General features: G+C 30.7%; 1 protein-coding gene across 50 annotated transcripts in view; it reads right to left on the bottom strand.

The window, feature by feature from the left end:
* fne (ELAV like RNA binding protein found in neurons) overlaps positions 1-17,955 on the bottom strand; it is a 183,032-nt gene that overhangs the window by 24,867 nt on the left and 140,210 nt on the right. For 19 of the 50 annotated variants that reach the window (XM_080148866.1, XM_080148884.1, XM_080148897.1 and 16 more), the window contains exons 2-8: positions 17,866-17,910; positions 16,332-16,594; positions 9,466-9,531; positions 4,015-4,083; positions 3,464-3,536; positions 2,135-2,238; positions 1,365-1,449 (exon numbers count right to left, since the gene is read on the bottom strand). In XM_080148866.1, coding sequence (XP_080004992.1) covers positions 1,365-1,449; positions 2,135-2,238; positions 3,464-3,536; positions 4,015-4,083; positions 9,466-9,531 — 397 coding nt within the window. In that variant the 5' untranslated portion in view covers positions 16,332-16,594; positions 17,866-17,910. Of the gene's footprint in view, positions 1-1,364; positions 1,450-2,134; positions 2,239-3,457; positions 3,537-4,014; positions 4,084-9,465; positions 9,532-16,331; positions 16,595-17,865; positions 17,911-17,955 lie in introns of all 50 variants that reach the window. The other 31 variants (XM_080148863.1, XM_080148881.1, XM_080148894.1 and 28 more) reach the window with 3 other exon arrangements.

Here is a 17,955-nt window from a genome sequence, read left to right as displayed (position 1 = left end):
AAGTTTTTTATCCCTGTTTAAAATCATTCATAAAATCTTTTACGACTAAAATTCTAAAATAAATCCACCAAATTATTTTTATGTAAAGATAAAATTTTCTAATCTTATTTATTTTTGTAAGTAAATATCTTATATAAATTATTAGATGAAGGAATATGTCAATGGTTACTTATTCGTTGTTAGTACCCTCATCCAAAATAGTGTAAAAACCTTCCCTGGACCTATGAGAAGCTACATTGAAAATGTGAACGCTGTCGTTTCAGCTGTTATCAAGATCCTTCGGTACAGACATCATTATGATTCCTGAGAAGGTTAATACAAAACAGACACATACACACACATAGAGAGACATCCAGTTACTTTAACATAAAGATATCAAATTTTTAACGTGTAACATATCCGAAAATTCCTTATATTTAATTCCTAACAACCTATTTTGAGATGTTTGTCTTTCCTTATAAATATTTTCAATCTCTTTTACGAAGATGATAACAAAATTTTAGAAAAATAGACAGGGATCTAAAGGGATAAGACAATGGCCGGTAAATTGATGTACATTCCCAATGATGATACACAAAATTAAATCTTCTGTGGATTACAGTTAGTGGTTAAAACTTATCAAATCAACTAATCACAGATTTATTAAAGTCCCCAAAGTTGTTAATCCAACGAAGAGAAAAAAGTTACTATAAAACTTTGGGGACTAGTGCAATAATCAGCCCAGCTCTTTAGGGAATATACATACGTGTCCTATGATGGTTTTGGGCTATTATCTTGGGGGGGGGGGGTGAGACACCCCCAACCCCCCCAAAAAAACTAAAAAAATATCACTGGTTTTTAAAAAAAATATTTGAACTTAGTGGTGGCAGCTCCAGAGATACTCAATTTTTTTTATTTAATTCTTCGGGCAAAGCCCCTAGAGACTTGGGGCAAAGCCCCTAGTATTTTTATATAAAGTAGTAAGGTATTTTCAATCTTTTTTAAAAGATGATGAGAAAATTGTGAAAAAATAGATCTACAATATTGTGATTAAATTAATTTTAAGATTTTATTTTAACAAAATGTTAAACAATCATCAAAATATTGAAAAAGACAATTATCTTTTTATATAAAATATCATAATATTTTGATATCTACTGAACAGATTAGGTTCTCTATTTTAGATAAGCTTTATATAGATCCTATGTACGATAATAGCTTGTGCCTATTTTTGCCTCAGGCATTCCCCCATACTCTACCTTACCATTAATGACGTGCATCTGACATAACAGCAGTATGTACAACTTTTAACTTATGTAGTTGTGCCACAGCTTTTGCTGAGGTTTGAACCCATGACCACCCGAACGACGGCCATGTATTTTTACCTGGTTGAGCCATGTGTTTTGGTAGACCAGAAACATACAGATTTGCCCCCTTGATGGCTTCACTACTGGGACGGGCATAGGATACCTACACATAAGATAGATAGATAGATAGATAAATAGAAGGTTTAAAGATAGAAAGACTAGTAATTAGTTACATTGATAAATTGATTGTTAAAAGTAACAGGAGTTTATCTGTGTGTAGATTAAGATATCGTTAACCGCTGAACATGTACAACTCATTTGCAGTTAAGATTCTTTTAGGCCCAGGGATATTTTACAACTAATTTGGGGGACTGCACCTTCACTCTCCCAGGAAATACTACCCTGGCTCAGGGGCGTCCAAGCTTTTTTATTTGGGGGGGAGGGGGGGGGGGTAAAATTTTGAAAATAAAAATTTTGGGGGGGGGGAATCTATTACATTTAGGCATTTTTTTTTGGGGGGGGGGTAAAAATTGAAAATCAAAAATTTTGGGGGTGCCGTGATTACCCCCCCCCAAATTCATTTGGGGGGGTAATCACCCCTTTACCCCCACCCTTGGACGTCTATGCCCTGGCTATCAAAAAAAATCTTTTTTTTTCTTTAAAACTAAATTTGAAAATGGAGTTACCCTTTCCCTCCCTTTTACCCTAACGAGCCCATAAAGGCCTCTAAGGGCGTAGCCGCTAGTGTAGATAAAAACAAATAAGAATATTATTATAGATTTGATAGATAAATGACTAGATATAGATAGATAAATATAAAAATTATAAATAAATAGATAGATAGATACCTTGATAGTTTTATTTTGTAGTCTGAGTCCGTTAAGAGTCTGGATTGCTTTAGCCGCATCCTCTGTCCGGTGGTAATTGACAAAACCATAACCAAGGCTCTGGCCTAAACAATAACACTAGTGCAGTCCAATATAAATCACGCAACGAGTGCAAAGATTACTTAGAAGTTGAATTTTTAAGATTTTAGCCAAAATATAGTTTTTAAGTGACAACATTTTTATCTTATTTATAGAATTTAGTCGAAAAAACATTGAGCTGTGTGTATTCCAATATAAATCACGCAACGAGTGCAAAGATTATTTAGGGCGCATTTACTTTCTATTAGACGCGTATCCTTAAAAACTGTCTCTCTAGAAATTATGAAAGAGTGATTTCAGACACACAGACCAATAATAAAATATAAATTTTGTACTGGGACTTTAAGGGATAAGATAAAGGACGATAAATGCACGTACATACATCCCTAATGATGTTAAACAAAGTTGCCACTGTTTAAAAAGTGACACTACTAGTTCGGAACCAACCAAAAAAATTCAAAACTCAGAGAGGTAGAGAAGATTAGCAGGTAATTACACTGGTCCCCAAGTTTCATAAGCATGTTATCATTATTCGTTAGCTCAAAAACTTTGGGTACTTTTGCTGAATTTTAATTAGTTGTTTTTAAACTTTTTAACATGTAAATTTGATCTACAAAAGAGCTTATAGAATTGATTCTCATTGTGGATGTAAATAAATTTATCGTCCCTTGCCCTATCCCCTAAAATCCCTGACTAAAACTATATAAAATATATGTAAATGTTTCCTTATTTATAGTTTTTAATACCTTAATTAAACTTAAGATATTGTATATAAAGTAGATTTCTAATTAAGGATATTTTTAATAAGTATAAATTTTGATAACGTCAAAAACACTATTTATAATCGTTTGAATTAAGGTTAATAAGAGCTTATGTTAAATAAAGTTATAAATAAATATGTAAAAGTACATGATTTAGTCTATCTATCTAGTTAATACCTTTCAATCTCTTTTAGTATCTATCTGTATAACTTCTGTATCTATCAATCTATCAATGTAGCTTTATCTATATAAATTTTCAGGTATAACTATCTTTCTATCTATAGCTAGCTATATGTATATCTATCTCTTTATCTATCTTTCTATCTGTCTAGCTATCTTTCTCTGTATCTATCTAACAGTATATCTACTGTACCTGTAAATTTATCTCTAATAAGTTTTCAGATACAACTATCTATCTATCTTTCTATCTAGCTAGCTAAGTAGCTATCTATTTACATCTGTATCTATCTATCAGTATATGTACCTGTACCTGTAACTTTATCTCTGATAAGTTTACAGCTTTCAACTTCTCCTATGGAAGAAAACAGTGATCTGATTTCCTCCTACAAATAAAACAAAATTTAAATAATATTAATAGTTTTCTTGAATCAGATAAATTATAAAAAGTCGGCATATAAACCCGAAATTCAAGAGTAGGGGTCGTAAGTAGTCCAATCATGTTGAATTATAGTTTTTAAAGAAAAGTATAGATAAAATTTGGGAGTTTTTTCCAGGTTTTTTCTTGGCTGTTTAATGGTCATGAACCTTATGAGAAAATATACTGTACAGTAAAGGAGTGCCATATCGGTTCAGCGGTTAGCGAGATCCTTCTCTACGCACACACACAGACAGAAACATATACACCCTGTTACTTTTGTAACCAACAACGAAATAATTATTCGTGAAGGTTTCGTGATTTTGGGGGACAACACATCATAGTAAAGACGACTTTTTTATCAGTCCTTCTCCCCCTCCATAATAATTATTATTTTACATTTGTTCTGGTTTATTTGATGATATTAGAAAATAAAGAATACTTACAACTTGTGTCATATTTTGTGGAAGATAATTAACAATCAGATTTGTCTTCCTCTCCTTATCCTCCAAATCCTGAAAAAAAATAAACATTTTTACTGGACGTTCAGACCTGCTTTCTTAACTATAGAGCTGCTTCGCTATTGTAAATAATTTGTGACAGCTTGGCTTTTAGAATATGTAGGAATGTTTGTGAAATATAGCTCAAATGGTAAATTAAGGCATGTTATAATCACCAGATAAGTTTCTAACTTCACGTGATGATTCCTGTTCAAGTTAGGTACAATACAATTATTCTATTGTCTTGACTTTGTTCGTTAGTCCGTCTATCTGTTTAGTTTTTGAAAGTTTGGTTTTATAGATGGATATTCTCTTTCTTGTTTTATTTATTTATAGTAAATAATCCTGAATAAGTTTGAAAATGATAGAACGACAAAGTTGTTGGTGCATGAAGGTCAAGAAATGATGCTGGATGGTTTATTTTGACTTGGTACTGCATATTTAATCAGAGAGGGAGGGGACATTGGGCTGTTTATTACACTAGTATCCAAAGTTTTTCTTATTTGTTGTCTTAACAACTTTGGGAACCTATATTGAATTTTGATTAGTTGGTTCATGAAGTTAAGTGTCCAAACATTTCAACCACTAGTTGTATTCTACAGAGGATTAGGGATGTACGTAAATTTATCGCCCAATGTCTTATCCCTTTAGATCCCTGATATTTCATTCTTATTTCAACAGAATAAGAAACTCGTCAATTCTAAAATTGACAAATAAGTGCAACTGCAACCCTGATTTTTGCATAAAATTGCAAGAATAATGGTAAAATTGCAATACCTGCTTAAAATGACCGTTTTTTGATAGTACACATTGTTCAGGATTTATTTGTTAATGTTGATTATCAGATAACAAGGCAATGTTTATGGCAGCTATATTTATTTTCACTTAAAAATTAAATGCAACTCTGAAAAATCAAGTTTTAACTGCATAATTGTCATGAATTCTTATCAATATCTTATAGTGCACAAATAAAAATCTACCATTTTATTCTACAATGAACAATTTGACCAAAAATTTACCACTTAAAAGAATAGTAACTGAATTTTATGATAACTAGCGGCTTCGCCCCTAGCCTCTAGGGACTTTGCCCCAAGAGGTATAATCAAACCAATTTTTCGTATTTTAGATTTAAAAGAAAAATTTTTTAAAAAATTTTTTAGGGGGGGAGAAATTTTTTTTTTTGGGGGGGGGGTAGTCGACCCCATTATTTTAATTTTAGTTTTAAAAAGGAAAAAAAAATTTTTGGGGGGTGGGGTATTTTTCTTTTTTTGGGGGGGGTTGGGGGAGTCCCACCCCCCAAGAAAATAGTTATAAACCTTCCCGGGACCTATGAAAAGCTACCCTGTAAAGGAAACCCGATCGGTTCAGCGGTTAGCGAGATCCTTCGCTACAAATAGACAGACAGACAGACAAACATCGTTCTACTTTGTATTATAGATAGGCCAAATCTTATAAAATTGTCTAGGCTGGCCTGAGACTTAAAAAACCATAACTGATTGGCTAGCCTTTGATATTTTATAGAATTTGGACCAATAACCATTTTAAGTACTAACATTTTTATGTAATATTTTACTATTTTTTGTTCAAATAACTATTCTTAATTTGCTTTTTTCAGAGCTACATATTAAAAAAACTTGTTTTTGTTTTTGATGTTATAAGCAAATCTTTTTAAAGCTCTTCTCCCAAATTAATATGTAATATGAGTTAAGTAAAAACTTTTTAGTTAATTAGACTTTCTAAAGTTTTTGAAAGAAAAAATGTAACAAACTTGGTTTGTTAATTTAGTTTCAAATCAGGGAAAAATAGTCGGTTAAAAATGCGGGTATGATATCAGGTTTGAAATATAAAATTAATTTAAACTTGTTAAATCCTTATAATAAAGTAATGTTTTTTGTGTCCTTAACGAAGGATATTGCTAAGCACTGAACCGATACGGTTTTCCTCTACAATGTAGCTTCTCATATGTCCTGGGCAGCTTTATAAATATTTTGAGGGTGGGCATCACCACCCCCCTTTAGAGAAATCACCAAAAAAAACATGTTTCATGATACTAGCGTCGCCTAGCAGCTGTTTAAATATTTTTTGTTAACAGCTGCTCTAAACATAAATTTAAAGGAAACATTTTACGTTCCCCTAGAGGCCTCTAGGAGCGTAGTCGCTAGTAATAAATGACTGGATTAAAGCCTCTATGAGAGGGCAAACTCATCGAAACCCAACCTAACACTAAATAAGCATATAAGTTGGTGGGAAATAGCCAAAACCCTTTCTCTTTATTTATGTGAAACACACAGTTTGTAAGTTTCCTTTTTATCAAGAAAATCTGCAGTTTTAATTTGAAACTTTACCAAAACAGCAAAAGAAATATGTAAATTAAACAGCTAATACATATTTGCTATACAACAATCTTAGGAACTGTTTATTTTTTAAGCTAAAAAGTTCGAGGGAGGGTAGTTTAAGCTTGTGTAATATTTTCCAGGGATCCAAAGTGATAAGACAATAGCTGATAAATTAATGTACATCTTCAATGTTGACAAACAAAATTACCCATATTATCAGTATTGCAAAAACATATATTTTGCTATCATCAATTACAATCTTTGCACTAAAGTTGGAACCAACTAGAGCGGGGGTGGGTAGAGAGGGGGGGGGGGTTGTTCTAGAAAACAATTGGAACAGTTGTAAGGGGGGAGGGGGTAAATAAAACTTCCAAGGATAAAACAAGGACGAACTACTTCATTTGTAGAATAATTAAGAATCTGCTATGACCGACATGTCGAATGTAATAAGTAATAAAATATTTAATAATTTTTTTTTTTTTTTAAATCCAGTCTACTTAGATTCAGTTATAGAATATACGTGCCAATCTTTATAATAATCTTTCTATATTCTAATCTACCAATTCATCCACCAAATAGTCTAGTGATCTACCCCTCTCTTTACAAATTTTTCTATCTCTCTATTCATCTATATATTTATCTACCATTTATCAGCCTATCTATACATCATATGAATCTAATATCTTACATCTATATCTCATATATCTATCCCACCACTAATCTATTTATCTAATGACTTATCATTCTATCTTTTTACAAATATTTTATAGATACACTAATCTTTCTTTCTTTGAATACTTAACAAATTATTGTTATCTATTATCTAACTAATATTATCACTTTGCCTCTAATCTCTCTGTATATATCTTATGACCAATTTACCTAAATACTTATTTATCTGTCTATCTATTGACTAAATTATCTATCTACCAATGACTGCATCTGAATGCAAATCCAGCTAGAAAATGCATTTTATTCTTGTATGTATAGTTGCTTGCACCATCTAACATTCATTTAATACTGCGGATGGTAGTATTGCAATCATAGACAATTATATCCTATTTTGGAAGATTAAAAAAACTGTTTTTTATCTTTTTTTAAATTTGTATGTTGATGATTTAATTTATTAAGTTCCTATATAGTTCCATTTTATGAATTTTAGGACGGATTTTTAAAGTTATTTTTAATTTGAGAAGGCTAAAAATGTATTCAGTAGACCCCTTTTTGGTGGGTATGGGAGGGCGGACCCCTTTGGGAGTTGTATCCACCCCCTTTAATTATTATGGTCATTGCAAGGTAGATACTTGTTAATGTAAAAGTAAAAGTTTGAATTCGAAACGACAATTCTAACATGCCTAAATTTATTATAAGAGCTATCTATTATGAACAGATGGATGGACGTATGGACGGACCGATCCTGATTTTATAAAAGCTTCGCTTTTACAAGTATTGTTTGTGGATCTTTGCGGGCAGAGATGCACTTACAAGTCAGTTCTTATAACATTTGGACTCAATATTTCATTTAGGATCTCATGCCGTTGGCAGAAAAATGATCTTAGGATCGATTATCCCAAAAATAACTTTGAGATTTAAAAGCAGCTATCTGCCAAACGGTTTAATGCACTTGTGTTTCAAGAATGTCGTTAAAAAGGCCTTTGAATAATCTTGAATAGATCCACAGTGAGAACTCGACTGAAAAAAATACGCAAAAAGTAAATCTTTTTAGCGCATTTATGTGCGCTGCGTGTGTTTTGGCAATTTCGAATGTTTTGTAGGTCTTCTTGCCGGCTACCAAGATGTGCAAACATAATATATACGTGTAGAAGTTCATAATTTTTGGAGATAATCGATCCCAGTAATATTTAACCGTGAACTGCACTAGATCCAAACCTTTAACTTTTAAGACCTAGAAAGAGAGAGAGAGAAAGAAAATTATTTTTAAAAGAAGAAAATTTAGTTTAAATGGTTGGAATAACAATCTTCTGCATAATCTTTTTCAATTAAATTTCAAGGTTTTGCAAAGTTTAAACATTTTTTACAAAAAAAAACTTGTCCTATTTCTAAAATATTATAAATTGCATAAGTAACCAAAGAGAAGGGAGACAAGTGGCTGTTTATTACACTAGTCCCCAAAGTTTCATAATAATGTTTTCTTATTCGTTGGCTAAACAACTTTGGGGACTTTTATCAAATTTAATTGTTTGCTTCATTAAGTTGAGTGTTTAAACGTTTCAACCACCAATTGTAATTTACAGAAGGTGGTAATTTTGTTTATCATAATTGAAAATGTACATTAATCCCTTGAGATCCCTGGATTCTAATAATATTGCCGCTGTTATCAGTAATTTCATATTATCGTTATATTAAACACAAAAGTATAGTGTCTAATGCTATTGTTAAGTCGAATATGCCATTAATTTTATATTCCAGTTTTTACCACATATTTCTTTTACTTAGAAATGTACTTTCTTTAATAAAGTTGGCTTTTTAGATTTATTATTATTATTTATCTATTAATATTAGCTAAGATATGAAATATTTAACAATTATAACATCTTAAATAATTAAAAGTTTTTAACTTAATTAACTAACTGAATAAATAAATCCAAACGAAACGCAGCCAAAATGATATAAAATCATCATTTTTTATTTCGTAAATATCAAATGGGGAGTGGTTTAAAATCCTTATCAAAATTTCCTTATTAAAATATACTGACATTAGAAATGATTATTAATTATAGAGTGTCTGTGCTTTGTTAATAAATGAAAAAGTTGCTGTATACCTCTAGACTGACAATAGACATAATTATAGAGTGTCTGAGCTAAGCAACATCAGACTCATGACTCATAATTGTAGAGTAACCATGCTGTGTAAATAAATAAAAAAAAGTTGTTGTATACCTATAGACTGACATTAGACATAATTATAGAGTAACTGTGCTGTGTAAATAAATAAAAAAGTTGTTGTATACCTCTAGACTGACCTGAGCAACATTAGACTGATGACTCATAATTATAGAGTAACCATGCTGTGTAAAAAAATAAAAAAGTTGTTGTATACCTCTAGACTGACCTGAGCAACATTAGACTGATGACTCATGGCGTTGATGGAGCCTTGCTGGAGCATCTGAAATATACACGTTCTTGTTAATCATTATATAAATTTGTAACAGGATATGGGACAGTGTGAAGTGTCATGTGCGACGTCATAAAAATACATCTAAAAATGGGAAATGAAACCCCTAAAAAAGCGATGGATACTAGACGTATTTATATGAAGTCACACATGGCACGTTCCACAGGCCCTAGAAAATCTGTCTCTCTGTCTGTACCGATATGGTTCTTCTTTATGACCTCTCACACAAAAAAAGTAATTATTTCTTATTCTTTTTAAAACTAAAATTAAAACTGGGGGGGGGGCAATGTGGTTTACTCCCCACCACTAAAGTGCTTCTAGAGGCCTCTAGTGGCATAGCCAATAGTAATGCACGAAATTTAAATATGAAGTAGAGGTGGTGGGGATACCTTCGCCCAATTCAGGCATAACTCATTACCATAAAAAGTTTAGATCTGTTACTAACGTTCGGACAAACGTAAAGACCCTAAATATAGAAAACCTTCGCTTTTAAAAAGCTAAGACCTTTTGTTATCGATCTTTTTTAAATAAAAATCTATCTTAGTGAACGTAAACATTATGTATTTGAACATGTGATATAAAAACAGATCAATAATTCTCTCTTATGTTTGTTATAGTATGTAGTATGTAGTACTATTCCCTAAAGAATTAATAGTTTTCATTATTTTAATAACTTTATTTAGAAAGGGGGAGGACAATGGATTATAAATTGTTCTTCTTCTCCCTCAAAAAGCTCATTCTTCCATTCGTTGGATTAGAAAAACGATATCTTGATTGATTGAGATGTAAAAAGTAATAGCATGCATCAAGAATTTTTGTTTTGGTAATTTTTAAAAAATAATTGGGGTTCTATGTAATCTGCGATCCTAATTTGGTCTATTCTATAAGCTTCGCCGCTAGGGAAAGGAGGGTAGTAACAAAACTCTCATAAGAAAAAATAAAATAGCCCGAAACCATCCATAAAATGAACAACTCAATAGGTACGGAGATTTTAATGAACCAACAAAAAACATTACTACTACATTTTAGGAGAGCTAAACTTAATGATTCTTTTTGATATTTTTAAGTTTTTAAAAAATACGGAATTTATTCAAAGATAAAACCTTATCTTCTTTACACACGAACAAATATACACACACACACACACACACACACACACACACACACACACACACACACACACACAAACACACACATACACACACACACACACAGACAAGGTCCCAAGACGATATGAGAAAAAATCAATAAATTTCTTCCAGATGGGGGAAAATAACTTTCCCTATTTCCCTCTGTCTCATTAGTACTAGGCGTTTTCACGTTAAACAGAATCACTTTAGAAAAATAGCATAAACAAAAATTATTACTCCAATATTACAAAGATGTCCAAGGGTATGGGTGTTTACCCCCTCACAAACTTAGAAACCCAATCTAACACTATCAAAATTTAAAAAAAAATTAGATTATAGTCGACATGAATCGAAATCAATAGTGTCATGTAGATAATTTCTCAGCTCATCTTTAATGAGAACTAAATCAAGAGAAAAACTTCTCGCACTTTCTATTTATTAAAAAAAAATTAATATTCGCCTTTGCCCCCGCCCCGCAAAGCCGTTTAATCTAGCCGTTTTGTATAAAGCCTCAATGGTCATATGGACCGTTCCCCTTTGCATTATTTTCCCTAAATATACATACACATATGTATATGGAGAAATAAGACGTTTTCCTTATCTGTTGGATTAGAACCGGTTCTCAACCCTACTGAAAAATCATGTATAGCAGACAAATTTACACGAAGATTAAAATAAAAATCTTAAAATTAATTCCAGGTGTGATAATCTGGGTCTTCGGCCCCTCAGGGCAAACAAAACTAGTTTTGATCTTATAATTTCTTATTTTAATATCCGCTGAAAGCTGTCTATAATACTATGAGATAAATAACTATTCAAGGACTAACATTTCCATGTGTATCGTACTAATAACAAGCTAAAACAATTTTTAATTAAAAATAACAGTCAACTTAAGTAAAGTCAAGAGGCATCAATTTATGCAATTGACTTGTGAAGATTTGCTGATAGACAGGCGGACGAACCTAATTTTAGATTAGAAAAAAAAACTGCGTTATTATTAAACTTACATTTAATATATATATACATATAATATAAATTGTTATTTCTTTAAACCAGGGAGGGAGGTGACATTGGGCGGTTTATTACACTAGTACCCTATGTTTTATAATAACGTCTTCTTATTCGTTGTCTTATCAACTTTGAGGACTCTTAATGAATTTTTATTGGTTGGTTCATTGTGTTGAGTGTCTATACCTTTCAACCAATAATTGTAATCTACAGAAGGGATAATTTTGTGTATCCTTATTGTGGATGTGAATAAATTCATCGTCCATTGTCTTATCCCTTTAAAAAATCCCTGTCTTTAAACCTATCTCCCCAATATCTACGGTGGATCAATATATTGATTTTCTTTCCTGAGCCAACCAACTTGTCTTTTTAGAACATTTTTATTAAACCTGTTTCTTCGAGACCCCTTATTTAAATGGATATTTAAACACCCAAAAACTAGCGTTGATAGCGAAGCTACTCTATAACCAAAGTTTTTCTAAACTTTGAAAGCAACAATCTACAATATAAAGTAGTAAGGTTTTTTGTTTATAGCCTAAAATTTCAATAACTACAGAATTTATTGCGTTCTCCTTGTTAGGGAAGCTTCACATATTTTTTGAGATATTTTTTAATTTTAATTTTGAGATGGTTATTTTCTGCCCCCATATGTGACCCTTTAAATAAAAAGCACTTAGATGCTAGGGGCGCATTCGTTATTTGATAGAACAAGCAATAAATTTATTTTACTCTTATTTATGACAAAAAAAAAGCCTATCAAGGCTGAACAGATAGTTAAATCAAGCTAAACCAAGCCTACAAATAATAGTCAATGCTCAAGAGATGCAAGAGAAAACGCGCGAGCAAATTTGACTTGAGAACATATATTTTGTATGGGTATGGCTACCTCAGATTATTTGTAGCTTCTGGATTTGCAGAAAGAAAACCTTATTCTTTTCGGCCTAATCCATTTTGGGTATGTAAATATTAATGTATTAATTAGATATAGAATATACTAATCCATCTACATAAAACCTACATAAAAAAGGTATACAACATCATAGAAAAAAAAAATTTAATGCAATAAGTTGTCAGCCTTTTTATTAAAATAGATTAGTAACTTAAGAAATAAGTTTTTAAACAAAAAATTTTATGAAAAATGGCCAACATACGTAAAACATAATTTAGAAATCTTTCTTTTTCAGCCATAGAAAACAACTTAAAATTAGATTTAATTCCATTTACCAAATTATTAGTTTTAATATACTAGGACTATTTTAACATTATTTAATTACGTCAGACTAATATATTTATGCATATTATAAAACATATATTTATATTTCTTATCCGTCTGTCTAAATAAAATAAATACCTACATTCTAATTATATATTTATTATTATTCATTATATAAAAGTAACAGTATGTCTATGTATCTGACTGAAGCTAAATAAAACGCTAAGCCGAAATTATTCTTCTTTATAGTGAAGCTCCTTATAAGTCTATGGAAGAATTAAAATTATTTTTGTGGAGGATACATTATAAAAATCCCCCCCCCCCCATCAAGTGTTTGTTTTTTATTTGAAAAAAAGCTTAAATTAAATTGGAGAGTCGACTTACCAAACCCCACCCATAAGTAGCAAAGCAAATGATGAATGAACGGTCATACGGACAAAACCACATGTTAAATTATAGAGTTGCTTCACTTCTACTATTAACTTAGAAATGTTAGCAAAATAAAAAAAATCAGTTGTCTATCGTTTATAGAAGCTGAGAATTCACATATCCCCCAATACGCTCCTTAAAGACAAACGGACGGACAGACATTTCGAATTATAAAGTAGCTTTCCTATTAACAATATGAATCAAGCTAATAATGAATAAGTATTATCTATGAATGGTGGTTATAAACTAAAACATGTAAATATAAAATAAAATTACAATTATTCAGAGTCTCTCTATTTTCTCTATTTTTCTCTCTCTCCTTCTCTTTTTTTTTCTACCTCTTCATATTTCTCTCTTTTTCTCTGTCTCTATCTATCTCTGTCTATTTTTAGTTCCTATTCTCTTGACGATTTATTATATTGCTATTGCTATTTGCTAAGTTGTAATAGTAATCTATATATTATTACTTGGATTTTACTCCAGATTTTTATCTTCTCTGTACAACTCGTAGATGGCTAAAATAACAATACCATCCATCGATACCCCATCCCCTATTACTGAATGAACGAACTGGCCAAAAATGAGGTCTAGTAATGTAAAAAGCTTAGTTTTATGAAAACTTATGCCTGTTTGAAATTTTCACGAATTGGTGAAGAAGGTAAAACTATATGTTTTTTTTTCCAAAAGGCATAATTAAGGGGTAAAAATGGGTTAAAATGATTTGTACACTTTTGAACATTTCCTAATTGCCTTTAGACAATAAAAATAAATCTACAGCCTAATATCCCCCCTTTTTAAACCAGCTACCAAAGTGAGAATCTTAATAAAATATTAATGGATAGAATACGTGGATACTATAACATGTAAACTTTTTTTCATCAATTTAGGTTGCTAATATAACCCTCTGATATTAGTCAATACGTTCCTTCATAGTTATGGAGGGAATGAAGTAAAGTCATTAAAGAGAGGGGGGCGGGTATTGTTATATTAGCCAGCTAAAAGAAACATTTTATCAGGGTATGCGAGAATCTCTCACAATATCCATGTATTCTATATCCATTATTTTATTATCGTTTCCTATTCATGGTTTTTTTCTAGGTAAAGATAAAAATACTTTTGATTCCTGGAATTTGAATATATGAATTTGTACTATAACAAGTATGACAACATACAAAAGAATGTTAAACCAGAAAAAAACTTCTACGGCGTGTGTATGGTTTGGTCTGAGAAGGAGGGATGGGGGTATTAATCGCTTGATAGTTACTGTTTTCTTGTTTCAAGGGGAAGGGGGATAAATTTATAGAGATAAATTTTTATCCACTCTTCCCCCACCCACCCCCATGTGCTGTGTAAGAAATGATGGGTTAAAGAATAGTTATTTCTCGCATCGTATTATAAACAGCTTTCCGTTGATATAAAATGTACAATTATAAGATTATGATTTTACATTTTTATATTTGTAGAAAACTGGATATAGTAGCCATATTTTTTTCGTATGGATGAGAACCGGTTCTAATCCAGCGGATATTAATCGATTTTGAATGAATACGAGAAAATAAAACTAAAACATGTCTAAAAATAGAATCTAATAAAAATTTTAAACATAAGTTTAAGAGTTTTTTAACTAAGTAATTTTAGATTAATCATTCATATTTTAAAGAATTTAGCGATTTTTCCGAGCTATTTTTGAATAATCGTTTAATCTAATTTTTTTATATTTAGAGTTAAAACATTAACATAAAATTTGTTTTTTACTTATTTACTAAAAATATGTTCCAATATCACTAAAAATCCTTCCTTTATTTATAAATATTTTATATTTTTAAATAATCGAAGAAATCTTAAAATAAATCCCCGGATTATAAAAAAATTTAGATTTATAAAAAATAAACATAGACAAAAACGGTAAAAGGCAAATGATATCTGTCTGTGTGTACAGAAGGATCTCGCTAACCACTGAATCAATTGGTTCCCCTTTACAATGTAGCTTCTCATAGGTCCTGGGAAGGGTTATAACTATTTACTATATCCCTTTCAATCTGGGAGGAACGAACTGACCAATAAAATTTGTATGCTGATCTACAAAAAAAGTTTAATATTTCTTAGTATTGTGTATCAAAAATAGTGAAAATTAAATCTAGATTTCCTTTTAATGGCTTTTTCAAGTACTCAGCTGTTTTTGATTAAAAATCATATGGTTTATGGCAGGTGTACTTTCAATTTAGTATCCATACAAAGCTGCTAATAACTAAATAGCATTTTTTTTCATTATTGTATTGCTATCTTTAAAGTTATACGAAAGTGCCTATTTTTATTATAACTTATGTTTTAGGTGAAGTCTATTAAAAGCTTTTAACATAATTTTCATTTGCAAGTCAAAATGAAAAAATCCTCGAATTAAGTTTATAAAAAATCAATAAACAATGCTATCATATACAAACATATTTTCTAACATGTAATAAAAGAATATTAAAGTAATATTTTCATAGAAAGGGAATAATTACTATATTCTAGCAAGCTATATTATGCTAGAATTTCTAATAAATATGGTGGAAAACACATATATATTAAAGTAACAGGATGTCTATCTATCTGTGTGTGTGTGGGCGTCTGTACCAAAGGATCTCGCAAACTGCTTTGCAGTAAAGCTTCTCACGGGAAGGTTTGAAACTATTTTGGGTCAGGGTATCTCCACCCTCGCAAATCGCAACAATAAAAAATACAATCCGCCAATTTTTTTTACACTTTTTCTTTTTAAAATAAAATTAAAGGGGGGGGGGGGGTTAGTGTAGTATATAACTCATTTTATCTAAAGGGATTACTCCCTATGTTAATTTGATCACTAAATTAAATCAATGACAATATATTGCAAACCCTAACATAAATTAATGTCAGATGTTATAAATGTAAATTAATTTAATTTTGCACATACAAAATTTAATTTTAAAACCTTTTGTGTAATTTCCCCTAAACTTTGTATTTTTAAACTTAAAAAAAAACTATTTACTAACCTTTTTAAACAGAAAATAAAAGAGAAGTCTTTTGTCAGGCGAATAAACCGGTTGCAGAGGGTTAAACCGGTTTTCTTCTTGTGTACACAACAACTACAGCTGGATTTGCGTCAGAAACTGGTTTGTCGTCTGCTGTAGGAAAGACCCGTGGTCACGTGATAAGCTGTTGTGGTCTGTTGGTTGGTTGGTTAGTTGAGAACACCCTTTCTCAATTGTGTTAGTGTAAGTGTACGTGTAAAGTACAGGAATAAAGGTAAATAAACCTAAAAATAAAGAAAAATTGTTAATTATACCATTTAAAACATTTTCACTTTCAAAATATTACTACTCTTTTTCAGTGATTTAAAAGGATAGGACAATAGCCGATAAATTGATGTAGATCCCAAATGATGATACACAAAATTATCCCTTTGTCCCTTTTGTACATTACAATTAATGGTTGAAAAGTTTGGACACTCAACTAAATGTACCAACCAATAAAATTTTACCAATAGACAACAAAGTTGTTAAACCAACGACTAAGAAAAAGTTATTAAAATGCTATAGGACTAGTGCAATAATCAGTCCAATGTCCCCTCCCTCCCTGACTCTCTTTGAACCATGAATGTCCTTGTTTTAATGCATTTTTGGAACAAGGTTGAAGAAAAAATAACATCTCAAGAGGACAACAAAGTACTTTTTATTGATCTTTTTTACTTCAACTTTAGGAACAAAGGCAAAATTTAAAATTTGAAAAGAAAATTTTGCAAAAATTAATAATTTTATCCTTTTAAGTTTATCTAACAGAGGTTTTTACAAAGAAAAAGAGTTACATTATAATTCATTGAACAAAATTCCTTGATAAAATTTAAATTTATTGAAATCCCTACAAAGAATAATGATTTTACTTTTCAAAATTTAAGATACTATACATTCATTTTTAAATCAAATTATTGAGATAAGAAAAATTTTCAGCATAGCTATATAAACTGCATTTTTACAGCTTCTCTATAAGTAGGGCAAATCCATCTGATTGTTTTACTTTCTCAGTTGCTATGTAAGATATAAGCTAGCTGATAAGTTGTAGAAAAAAATAAAAGTATTTCAAAAAGTGTTCAGGCAGTTGATATCATTCATTGCTTAAACATTCCGAATTGTTATGAAAACTATTATCTAAAGTGGTACATCTGTTAAAAAAAAACTGAAAAATCCTATTTCTAGAGAAGCTATACTCCCTACTAGCAAAGGTTCAACAAACCATCTTTTTTTCTCTGTCTGTCTGTGTCTGCGTGTGTGAAGCTCTATATTTCATTCATCAGAATTTGTAGAAAAGAGAGGCGGGGAACGTCATTGAAAATTATATTTTGGGAGAAATTCATCAAAAGAATTGTAAGATTTCTACACTTCTTTTTGTCTAGTTTTTTCATTTTTATAATGGTTTTCTCTTTAGTAGCGTAGCGAAGCTACTAAACAATTAGTATCTTTCGTACGCAAACGAGTTCTAATTATTATTTGTGATGTGTAAAAGGCATTTGATACTATATCAACTTCTTACCTAAGAAGGAATTAAATCTTGAAGAATACTCAAATCAATAACAACCTGAAATAAAAACAAAAAAGTTAGATGAATAGTTTTATAAATTTT

This window comes from Acartia tonsa, chromosome 14, assembly GCF_053477335.1.
Source record: "Acartia tonsa isolate MP-2025a chromosome 14, ASM5347733v1, whole genome shotgun sequence".
Lineage (NCBI taxonomy): Eukaryota > Metazoa > Arthropoda > Copepoda > Calanoida > Acartiidae > Acartia > Acartia tonsa.
Note: the sequence above shows the minus strand (reverse complement) of the source record. Positions and strands in the feature narration are given on the sequence as shown.